This window comes from Pinus tabuliformis, chromosome 2_2 (assembly GCF_031772625.1).
Source record: "Pinus tabuliformis cultivar Carrire ecotype Pingquan chromosome 2_2, CPIR1, whole genome shotgun sequence".
Classification (NCBI taxonomy): domain Eukaryota; kingdom Viridiplantae; phylum Streptophyta; class Pinopsida; order Pinales; family Pinaceae; genus Pinus; species Pinus tabuliformis.
This window is the reverse complement of record NC_142300.1, coordinates 471,982,791-471,995,500: the sequence shown is the minus strand read 5'-3', so window position 1 is coordinate 471,995,500 and position 12,710 is coordinate 471,982,791. Positions and strand designations below refer to the sequence as shown.

General features: G+C 34.3%; 1 protein-coding gene across 1 annotated transcript; it reads right to left on the bottom strand.

Moving 5' to 3' along the window:
• Nucleotides 1-8,073: 8,073 nt before the first annotated feature.
• Nucleotides 8,074-12,399, bottom strand: LOC149193373 (laccase-12-like). The gene is made up of 6 exons (XM_089406615.1): nt 12,162-12,399; nt 10,210-10,361; nt 9,812-10,062; nt 9,580-9,708; nt 8,528-9,475; nt 8,074-8,417 (listed from the first exon to the last, which is right to left on the bottom strand). Exons 1-6 carry the CDS (start codon nt 12,282-12,284, stop codon nt 8,287-8,289), a joined length of 1,734 nt encoding a protein of 577 aa, XP_089262741.1. The 5' UTR covers nt 12,285-12,399; the 3' UTR covers nt 8,074-8,286.
• Nucleotides 12,400-12,710: the final 311 nt, after the last annotated feature.

The window sequence follows — 12,710 nt, the reverse complement described above, 5'->3', positions numbered from 1 at the left end:
TCCAGAATGTGTTGGGTTTATTTATTGAAGAAAAAATCTGATGCTTTTCAAACATTCAAGAATTTTCATAAGTGGATTGAAAATGATGCACAATCTCATATTGGGTCTATTCGCACTGATAATGGAAAAGAATATACATCAAATGAATTTGAAAACTATCTTCGCCAACATGGGATCAAACATCAAACAACTGTACCTTATAATCCCCAACAGAATGGTGTAGCAGAAAGAATGAATAGAACAATCTTGAATATGGTACGATCCATGCTTTTCTTCAAAAATGTAAAGATAATGTTTTGGGCTGATGATGTTCTATGTGCTGCATATATAAAGAATAGATGTCCATCTAGTGCTATAAGAAACAAGACTCCTTATGAATTGTGGTATGGACATGTTCCTTTGGTAAAACATCTTAGGATTTTTGGTTCCACCTGTTATGCTTTAATACCAAAGGTACATAGAAACAAACTTGGTGCTAGAAGTCGTAAGTGTATCTTCCTGGGGTATTCAAACACCTCTAAAGCATACCGTCTCTATGATGAAGTAAATAAAAAGTTTGTTGTATCTAGAGATGTCATTTTTCTTGAATCATCCAAATCTGACAGTGTTGTTGAGCGGCAACTTGATCGCTTGGATAGATTCACAAAAACGAAATCATTTCAAGAGTTTGATAATCAGAATCCACATCTTGAAGGGGGGATCCCTATACTAGATCAACATGTGGAATCTTCTTCTGAAGAACAATCTCCCTTGCATGAAACTCCAACACCGGATGATCCTTTAAGTGATGTAATTGATAGAATTGGGAGACTCAATCTTGATTCAGTCCCAACTCAATCAACAGAGCAGCCTGGACCATCTCAGAAAGGTCCCCCAAAGTGGCTGACAAAGGCACTTGAAAGTGTTCATCCTGATGAAATTGGAAAAACAGGAACCAGAAATACAAACCGATAAGATGGAGGTGATGTAGATAACTCTAATTCACCTGTTGATATGGATGTTACTTATGATTGTGAATTGAACTTGTCTACAAATTTTGAACCAACTTCCTTCAAAGAAGCTGCTTCTCATGATGAATGGAAAGAAGCGATGCAGAAGGAGTATGATGCCCTCATAAAGAATGGAACTTGGAAGCTGGTTGATCCTCCATTTGGAACCAAACCAATTGGCTGCAAGTGGGTCTACAAGAACAAGTACAAAGTTGATGGCTCACTTGACAAGCACAAAGCTAGGCTTGTGGAAAAAGGTTTTGCACAGAAGGAAGGGGTCGATTATGAGGAAACTTTTGCCCCCACAGCAAAATGGGCCACCATCCGGACACTCTTTGCAGTAGCTGCCCAGAACAGTTGGAAAGTCCATCAAATGGATGTAAAAACTACATTCTTGAATGGAGATCTAAAAGAGAATGTTTTTATGTCCCAGCCTGAAGGATTTGCTGTGAAAGGACATGAACATAAAGTATGCAAACTTGTGAAGTCCTTGTATGGCCTCAAACAAGCACCACGAGCCTGGTATGAAAAACTAACTGAGCATCTTCTGAAACTCAACTTCAAACATTTTGATCTTGATGATGCAACTTTATTTGTCAAGAAAGTTGGCAAAACAGTTGTATATCTTGTGGTATATGTAGATGATCTTTTAATGACAGGGAACAATGAAAGCTATATTGCATCCATAAAGAAAGAATTAGGAAAAAGTTTTGAAATGACTGATTTGGGCTATGTTCATTACTATCTTGGCATTGAAGTAACCCAACATCCAAAATCCATATTTCTTTCTCAAAAGAAATACATTGGAGATTTGTTAAACAGATTTGGCATGACAGAGTGCAATCCTCTTTCTACTCCAATGGAACAAAACTTGAAGCTTACATCTATTGAAGGAAAGGAATTTGAGGATGCAACAAAGTATAGACAGCTTGTAGGAAGTCTCATCTACCTCACTACTACCAGACCAGACATTTCATTTGCTGTTGGAATCCTCTCCAGGTTTATGCAAAATCCTTGTGAGGGACATTGGTCTGCTGCAAAAAGAGTTCTAAGGTACTTGAAGGGAACTCAAGACCTTGGAATCAAGTATACACAGGTGGACGACTTCAGCTTGACTGGATACTCTGATTTAGACTTCGATGGAGACAAAGAAACTGGGGTATCTACTTCAGGATATGCTATGAGTCTTGGATCAGGAGCTGTCTCCTGGAGATCACGCAAACAATCAGTTCTAGCAGATTCCACAACAGAAGTAGAATACGTGGCAGCAGCTGAAGCAACGAAAGAAATTGTGTGGCTAAGGAAAATTCTTGAAGATTTGCAGGTAAAACAAGTACAATCAACTCCACTCATGATTGATAACACCTCTGCAATAAAGTTGGCCAAGAACCCAAAGTTCCATGATTGTACTAAGCACATCAATACTAAATATCATCTGATCCGACATCATGTTGAGGCCAAAACAATCCATCTCCGTCATTGTTCCACAAATGAGCAAATTGCAGACATCTTCACCAAAGCGCTTGGAAGAGAAAAGCTTGAAAGATTCAGAACGATGCTTGGACTCACCAACATCCCTTCAGATTAAGGGGGGGAATGTTCACACCTAATCTTCAACGGTTGGGTAAACAGGAACGTGAACAGTCATCAAGAAGATGAACTGATCCGTCCATTTTATGTATATAAACAATAGTTAGCTAATGAAATGATCAATCAGTTTTTTCTACCCATTCTAGAGTTACCCTGGCCTGACAGCCCCGAAGAAGAAAGAGTGATCCATTTTTTCTACGCGCTAAAAATATCAACAAATAATCAAGTTGAATTTCTTGTGTTTTAGAAGGGTTTGGAAATGGCTTCCTCCAGAAGTCTTCACCAATTATCACTTTTTGGAGACTCTATGATAGTGATCCAACAAGTGATTAAACTTTAAGGAAATAATGAGTAGTTCCTCCCTATAGATCTACATTGAATAAATCTAGCTACAGACAAACGTGATCAGATTGAATTCTTCCACATTAAGAGAAACCTCAATAAGGAAGTTGATGTCATGGTCAATTAGGGAGCACAACTGGAACAAGAAATATTAAAAGTTGATAATGTTGATTTTATAATCAAATCAATCCCATAATGATCAAAATTTATATGAACCATAATATGTTTATGGGGAGTGGAGTGGTAAGCATTTATCTCGGCCTTGATATGTTTACAGGGAGTGGACTAGTAAGCATTGGTTATTGATCTGAGTTCATTCCTTTAATCTAGTAGCGCATTATAAAGGATCTACATTAATTAAGAGTTTATGGAGGTGTGTAGTCGTAATGGAGAGATGTGTTGTAGAGGAAAATTGGGAAGTAAGCATCATATTGAGATTGACATAGGACAAATGGAGAATAACTAATTTAATACCTATAGCATCTTAGATGTGGAAAAGTCCGTTCACTGCGTCTGGTCCTCAATTCATTGGATATCTTCGCATCGAAACTTGTTGTGTCTGCAATCTTTCCATAATGTAGTCTACATATTTGGAATCAGTACTCATATCCAGGTATTAATGATGTTTGGAGTGGGAATGTTACTAAGAGGGACAAGCCAAATATATTTAAGAGGGGTGAATTTGGAAGCAGTGGAATTATATTAAGGAACACAATTTTTCATGTTCTCAATCATATTTAGTATAATATCAATGTCATGGAGAATAATGTAGGAGATACAGAGGAGGATTTTGGGCTTTTACTCGCAAGGGTGGATGAAACTTTGGAGTTTGTAATCACCCTGATTTCCCACCATTCTGAGATGATTTTGGCAGAATCCAAGGTTCAAATTGAAGTTCTCTCCCAAAAGGTATGTTAGATCTAAAGATGGATTGTTTACAACTTGCAAATGAGATGCTTGAATTTCGTGTGGAAAATAAGGAATGAAGGAAGGCACGGTGGTCATGAGCTCATGCACGAGGATGCAGACCAATAGGAGTAGACTAAGTAAGAAAATCAGATGGATGAGGAAGAAGGCATCAACATCAATGAACATGGATTCATTCCAATTCAACTCGAAGCAGTAGCAGAGGATGTCCAAGTCGTTCATGGTTTTCAGGATCTTTAGTTCTCTAGTCTTTTACATTTTGGTCACGTTATGTATATTTGTAGTCTTTCATGGTGCTTTTTGGAGAGTATATGGGAGGAACCTGTTTCAAAATGTACTTTGTAATCTAGGGGTTAATTTTGATAGTTTGAACTAGAGTCTATGGATAGATGTAGTAGAATATTTTTAAAAGGATATCACCTTCAAACCATATTTCTCTATTGCCATGTTTGAAGATGAATAGAGTATTGAACATGCCCTTATTTATAAAAAATCAATGCCTAATTGATATACAAGCCCCTAACTCCCCACTATTTATGTTTCTTCCCTATATTCTCAAACATTGAGATGAGTCAAATTAGTGAGATTTAAGTGTCCAAGGACCAAAATTGATGCAAACCTTTTTTAATAGCACAATATGGAAAATTGAATGTGGAAAGAAATTCAAAATCCTTTTTCCTTGATAGACTTGATTCTATCAAACCTGAGGGAATTTAACCATTGATTGATAAATCAAATGTAGTTTGGCAAAGTTAAATGACAAACTCATAATCTTAATTCAAATATGAGTTGTAACAATGAATTTTAATATTTTCATTAATTACTCTTATCACTTTGAAAATTAGGTCATCACCCTTCCTAACTAAACAATTGACAAGTTAGATCTCGAATTTAGGAATCCTTATACTTTGTACAAAAATCATTTCTATTTCAAATGACTAATTTTTCTCTACACATATATGGAATCATTTTACCATTCTGATGGCATCCTTGATCTATGATCAGGATTCAATGGATGGAATTTTACCTGGTGATTAATTACTTATGAAACAATGTTGTCCATGTTTACTTGATCTTGAGTTTCTGTACTTATGTATTTCTTTGTATTATGTTTACTTGACATAATTTTTTGTTTTTGTACCTATTTATGAGTTGGTAATTCAAATTATTCAACCTTTGCTGGAAATCCCTCTACACTATGTTGGATACCATGTCCTCGAGTAAAATACATCAAGAATATCATGACAATTCTACCTTTGCTCTAGTAGAGAGTCCCTTAGTACTATGTTGTTACCAACCTTCAAAATTCCTTAAGAATACTTTAGCTATATTTACATCATAATTTTGCATATCAAAGGTAATCTCTTTTTGTTGCCTAGACTTCTATTTTGTGCAGTTGAAATCTTCTTTGCAGCTTCATATTGATGGCATCAATCCTGTAGCTAAAGATATTACCTGTCATGTATAACTTTATTTATGACATGATGTAGAAAATAGATAGTACTTTTAAGAAGATATCAATTGACCCATGCATTTTTCAAAATTTATTTTGTATCGTTAATTATTTTTTAGTTCTCATTTTTCAAATATATCATTGCAAAAAAAATTCCTAAACAACGCACATTAAGTGTCATATGGAGTGAACATTTGCAAAGAATTTGTAGAGTTTTTTAAACAATTTTCCTTTTGCAATTTTGTTATATTCTTGAAAAGATTGGTTGCTCTTATTTTGTAATGAAGATTTGCTTTTATGTCAATCTGTTTTGTTCTGATATGAAATTCTCTATATTATCGCATCTATTTCAAGTGATACAGTGCAACAAGCAGTGAATTCAACATTTTTTCTTTTCATTCTTTTTAGCCTCGCAAAGCCTTAATTTGGTGAAGTGTTTCACAATTTATGCTTTTTATTTGCAACAAATTTATTTTGAATACTCCTGGAATAAATTAAAACAAAAATGAAGAATCACTTAGAAAGAAAGGATAGTTTCCTCAATATAAAGAATTACCTTTTAGTATGTTTGTATAAAATATAGATCTCTTAGATGAACAATAAGATCCTTGGAAGAACGTCCAATTTGAGTGAATTTTGTAGTACAATAGGAAATTTAAGTTTTGGCTTATCAAATCGAGAGTCCATTTCTACTAGAAGCTGAATTGATTAAACATAATTGACAATATAATATTTTTTTCCTGGAACAAATTATTTGATAGAATTCATTTGAATTTTTTTACTTTTGGCATTATCACAACCTAATATGTCTTGGGTTTGCGACATATGTCAGTTTTTACAAACATAGATTTACCAACTTTTATATTGTTTAGCTCGGAAATTAATACTATGTATCCTTTTAAAGTTGCTTCTTGTAATGTGTTAGACAACATTAAAACTGGCCTAGGAGGTGAGCCACTACACATGGCTTCCTTATGTCAGAAAATGGCCCTTGAAAGGTATGTCACTAGAAACAACTATTTTTCAATTTAGTTTTAGCAATTAATACTCACCATTTGTTTTGATGTGCTTCCTTCAAAGTTAAACATTATAAGTGATTAGAGAGGTCTGAGAGGTGAACCACTGAGCACAACTCAGAGCATAGATTTCTCTAGATCATAAATGCCAACTTATACGATCCCTCCTAAATTAAACATCTCAATCTCATTTTAATCAAAAAATAATAAATATTTAAACATAATAATTATAATCTCTGTGGAATAATCTCAAAATCCATTGCCCACCTCCAACAGCTAACAAAATTAAATCTTGCTCTAAACCAATTATCGAGTAGTATCCATGAAACAATTGGGAAATGTTTACTACAACTAGCCCTATCATATAATATGCTCACGAGGCACATACCTCATGAAATTGGGGGTCTCCATTCACGTAGGCCTAGGTAAGCCTCTTGTAAAGTTAAATTAATTTATTACCTATTGTTATAGGCAATAATTTATGTTGCAAAGGAACAATTCCAAACTAGACAACATCTACATCGCATAACATATCACATCTCTCTTCATCTATGTTCTTCTTCCATATGCTACCAACTTATCATGTCTCACTGGATAAGGCCTCTTTTCCTAGTTGGTTGTGAGAAGTCAAGGCACGTATTATGTGGATTAAAGTCTGGAGGAGTGGGAGCATAGGATAAGGTGGTTTCTTCTTCATATCGTCAATCTTTCCTACTCCTCCCATTCCTATTGCCTTCACTATACATCCCTTCTTTGCAATGAGTCTTTGTACTAATATACATATGTTAGATCTTAGTTTTACAACAACAGATGATTTATGTTTGGCTATTATAGCAAGTGGTACCAAAATGCTCAGGAATTTGAGCTTTGGTAGGGTTTTTTGTGTGGTAATTTATTGAGATATAGAATGCACAAATTTGATTTTGGTTGGTTGATGCTAATATTGTTACATATATGATTTTAATATGTTAACTTGTACTATAATTTCATTCCATTCTTTGAATTAATTTTTATTAACCTAAGATTCTTGGATTAGGATGCCAATTAGTGTATATATGGTGATATGTTGTCCTAAGATGAGAAGTCTTTTACACTCAATAGAAATTGTATTATTCAATTATGTAAGGAATGAAAAAGAGGTTGCTACAAAATGTATATTGAGATTAACCATTCAGATTTAAAATAGATAATGTATATTGAAATGATGAAATATTCAATAAAGTACTCTCTTAATTCTAGAGAAAGTAATTTTAGCAATGAACCCATCTTGCAATTATAATCCATGATATAGCTCAATTTTGTAAATTTTAAATTTCAAGGTTTTAAACTTGCCACAAAATGTATATTGAGATTAACCATTCAGATTTAAAATAGACAATGTATATTCAAATGATGAAACATTCAATAAAGTACTCTCTTAATTCTAGAGAGTAATTTTAGAAATAAACTCATCTTGCAATTATAGTCCATGATATAGCTCAAATTTGCAAAGTTCAAATTTCAATATTTTTTTTTGAAACATCATTAAATAAATAAAATTGCATAAATTTTTTACTTTTATGTTATTTTTTTGACCTCTATCTTACAATGTTTCCTTTACCACATATAATACAATTACTAATTATTTTTAATTACACAATTAAATTATTTAATTTTTTTTTTCGATAATTCTAAACATTAAAAACAATCCATATATCCTCAGCTAATAGAGTATAAACAATGCACGCGATATTTTCATAACAATTCCGGACACAAATTAACATGACGAACAATACTTTTTGCCAAAACAAATAAAATTGTACAAACAATGTGCGGTATTTTCGCGAAAGCAAAGAGTGATAAATTTGACATAGCAGTGGAAGACAAATAGGGACGAGTTGACGTAACAGCGGAAGCAAAAAAATTAATGAAAGGATTTTTTTTGGCCAAGAATAGAATATCGGCTGTCCGGTATCCCTCGCTGTTGCCTTTAGCATAACGGAAGATGTCTAGGGGGTGATTCGAGGCTTAGAAGATAGCCAGGTCCATTGTTGACCACAAAAACCATCGCCAATCCCCAGGTTATATGCACATCCAAGTGGCAGTGCATCAGCCAAGCGCCTGTCACATAATAATTATGTCACCATTAGCGCTACAAACAAAGTACGAGGAAATTAAGAAATAGAAGCAACATCGAATGCAATGTGATATGTTGTGAAAGATATTCTTACCGGGATTGTCAGCTACAAATCTTATTGCAGCCCAGCCATTGACTGGGACGTTCACAGTGTTGCGCAGGGGAGGATCGACCAGGTTGAACTTCTGAGGATCTGTTTGTGAATTATAATTACCAAACCCTGATCCCACTATGTAAAAGTCATAACCATGAAGATGGATAGGATGACTTTCACCCGCAAAGATGTTTGTTCCCTGAAGAATTACTTGCACTGTCGTGTTATATTTGAGAACTTTCACCCTCGTGTCTTTCACAGGGGACCAGAGGCCTCTGCTTATATTATTTCCTGTATAATCAAATGTCACCGCAGGGCTATCGGGGAAGTCCCTCGAGAATACTCCTTTTATGCCAAAGTACTGAGCCTGAAGGATTGAAGAAGTTGTGGGCAGGACAAATGATATGTTATTCATACTTGCCGCAAATCTTGTTCCATTGGGACCTCCACAAGACTGTCCTGGACAGTTGATCAATCCTAGACCGACGGTGTAGAACAGATTCTCTTCCACACTCTGAGGAACAAAGACCGGGTGGTCGGGTGAGGCCAAGCTTCTGAGAGCATTAGCGAACCTAGTGGCAGTCTGGGTGTCGTTATAAGCTGGAAGATTAGGCATGGTTGGAACTGATGTACTGCGAGAGCTTCCCTCGTATTCTAAAATGGCAACGGCAGTCGTGTTATCGAAGGGAACTCCTTGCCCACTGGAATATGCTCGAGCAGCCATATAATATCTACCTGTAGCCTGATTAGCAGTGACAAGTATATCTGTTGTCTGGCCGGGCCCAAGCATCAGAAAATTGGTTCGAAGAGGCTTTGTATACGAAGCGTCCACAGCCACAACGGTCATTGAATGGTTAGCCACCGAGAAGAATAGGTCAGTGTTCATTGCAGCATTGATGATGCGTAGAAGATTAGTTTCCCCAGCTTTCACCGGGACACGAAATGTATCTGCATCAATCGTTTGCCATTAGCCAATTATTTTGCAGCGCTAGATTGGGAAATAACCAGAGAAATTCAGTTTATTCGATGAATTAAGGCAGGCGTAGATGTACCTGAACTTGAACATTTAAATAGGTTTCCCGGTTGTCCATTTATAGTGAATGCATCTGAAGTGTTGGGGCCAGCTCCTGTTCGGGTTGCTTGGTTTACAATATCTATAGGATTTGTGTTCCACCATTCTCCTGTGAATGCAAACAGGGTCAAGTATTTCCATCGGGTTACGAGTTAAATTGAAATTGAATATTTCTAACAGAGGAACACAAAATTTGAATTGTTCCAGCAGACCTAGAAGAATTGGAATCAGGCGATGCGGCCTGGTAAAGGTAAAGGGATAAGAGGTGCCTAGCCTTGGCAAGATGACCAAGGCTCCATAGACAGTAGCTCGAAGCCATGAACTGTGTGCGTGCCACCAGAGAGTCCCTTCTTGACCAGTGATAGTAAATCTATATGTATAACTTCGACCTGGGCGAATGGGGCATTGTGTTATGAATTCAGGTCCATCAGACCATCCAGTGCGGAATTGGCGCACTCCATGCCTGCAATTACATGTAGAAACGATTTTCCCATGAGGTACATGCTGCTACATGTCTTTTAAAATTCAAATCAGAGGTACATGCCGGTATGACATATACCGAGTTTAAATTGCAGTATATCAGGATGATCTACTAGAATGAAATGCGTACCAGTGAATCGTAGCGTTATATTGCGCCTTGTTGTGCACTTTGACTTTAAGTTTGTCTCCGTTTCTAACCAGAAGCGTTGGACCGGGGAACTGTCCGTTCACAGTGATAATGTTGTGAGTGCCGCATAGCCTTTTCACAGGTGTGGATCGAAGCTGAGTTTTCGATTAACCAGCCACAAATCGTTAGTTTAATAAGTTAAGAATCGACAGGCACGGATACCGTATCAGAGTCAACCGGGAAATTAATTACTAAACGTCCATCAAAGAAATTCTAACTGCAGAAGGCTTGTACGTAATTGTTTATTGAATTGAGTGAGCAAAGTGCTTTCTACGTGAGCCGAGATAACTTTGTATTATACTATGTATAGTATTTTCGGAAGTGCAAACCGGCAAGACCTAATTAGTTTGTCATAGGGCATTAAATGTTTGGTTAGCTGCCCTCTCGATATTCCTATAACACATGTCCATTATTTTTATTTGCGTGGGTGTGTTATAGGATATAAGGGCGCAGCTAACCAGACATTTAATGTACTATAACAGGCTGGTTAGTTTTTGCGGTGCAAATGGACTGCTGGATCCAGGATAATTTTTTTATTGTAATTTAGTTATTAGTTATTACTAATTTTTAGTTAGAGTAAATATTGTCAAAGTGCTATCAGTTTGATTTAAGAAAAGTGCTATCAGTTTGATTTAAGAAAATTCCAAGTAGTTTCACGTTTAAAAATACTAAAGCAATAAAATGAGTTTTAGATGATATCTACACATAAAAATAAAAAATAATGTTAAATTAAATGACATTTATAATTTTTATTTTTATTTTTTTTATTTCAATTGGATTACTTTTTATAAAATTATATATTTTATTTTTAATAATATATATTTTTTATTTTCTACATATTTACAATATATCAATTTATATTCTAAGTATTTGACATAAATATATTTATAATCTTTATTTTTATTTTTTTATTTCAATGGATTACTTTTTATAAAATTATATATTTTATTTTTAATAATATTTATTTTTAATTTTTTAGATATTTACAATATATCAATTTATATTCTAAGTATTTGATATAAATACACAATGAAATTATATAATATTATTTAAATAAAAAGCTAAAAATAAATATATTGAGTAGTTATATAAATGAAATAGTTAATACATAATAATAGATATTAATAACAAAAATATTTATTTCATTTTATATAAATTATTAAAACTAACTAAATTATGTTTTTATTTAAAATAATAATAATAATAATAATAATAATAATATAAGTTAAGTATATATAAATTTATAACGACTTAGAACAAGATTTCTAATCATAAAAGTTTATTCTTATTTTACAATGAAAATTTTACTTTGTTATAATATTATATTTTATCTATAGCATATGTTCATAAAGTCATAACTCACTTCATAACACTTATTTATATGGCATTCTTTTAATAAAATAATTTATTAAAAATAGAAAAAAAATACCTAACTATTTTAAAAATAAATGTCAACATTTAATTATATATAGTATTAGGAATATTCCAATAAAACTAAATCCTAAACATCCATTAATAATTAAATTAAAATTATGTACATCTTATTAAATATATACAAAATAATAAAACAATTTAAAACACAAACAAGAATCTCAAACAGATTATGTACATCTTATTAAATATATACAAAATAATAAAACAATTTAAAACACAAACAAGAATCTCAAACAGCAGACTGCAAAACCAAGTTAAATAAATCTCTAGTTATGCATCAGGATTCTCTCCCATATGTATAAATGATGTTACATTAAGGTCTAACTTACTATTAGATAAAATAAAAGGTCGATCCATATCCTGAATAAGGTAGGGCCTCAAATAGAAATATAGATGATATGACATAAAATTCCGAGCAACATACATTTGAAATGTAGAATATTGGGGGTAAGAAGACATACAACGAATGTGTGAGTGTGCAGCTTGGCCGAGACAATAGTAATGAACAGGGTTAGGCATATGATCATCTGAACAAATCTGGCCACAAATGGGTGTGCGGACAGATGTTGATTGAAAGTCTCCATTGCCTGCAGATTCACGAGAACACTTGGCTAACTGAACTATTTCGATTTCAACTTCAGAAGAGGGGAAAAGCATGTATGCGTCCTGGATGATTTGAGCCAACATGAAGAGACAAAACAGGCATGAATCAAAGAAGGACCAGGATCAAGTATTTATATATGTAATTTAGCAATTCAATGTTCAGTAATGAGTTTAAGTTGAAATTGTTGAAGCTGTTAGAAATTTCAAAAGTCGGATAAGTTAATCAACCAAACACGCTTAGCCGACGTGTAACGCACTGGACAAGCAGTTGAACAACCCACGAGACGAGAAGCGTATGCGAGAATAACACCGCCACTTTGACGGGTTTCCTCTTCGAATATTACACGATGACAGCCGCCCTGTCATCAATTCGATGACTACTCAATCCTTACCATTTGCTCCAGTCA

Excerpts from the sequence above, each read along its gene's own strand:
- LOC149193373 (XM_089406615.1), bottom strand. The coding sequence starts at position 12,284 with ATGGAGACTTTCAATCAACATCTGTCCGCACACCCATTTGTGGCCAGA. Across the intron at positions 10,362-12,161 it reads TGCACACTCACACATTCGTT|CTTCGATCCACACCTGTGAA; the intron begins GTATGTCTTCTT and ends TCGAAAACTCAG. Across the intron at positions 9,476-9,579 it reads ATTTAAATGTTCAAGTTCAG|ATACATTTCGTGTCCCGGTG; the intron begins GTACATCTACGC and ends CGATTGATGCAG.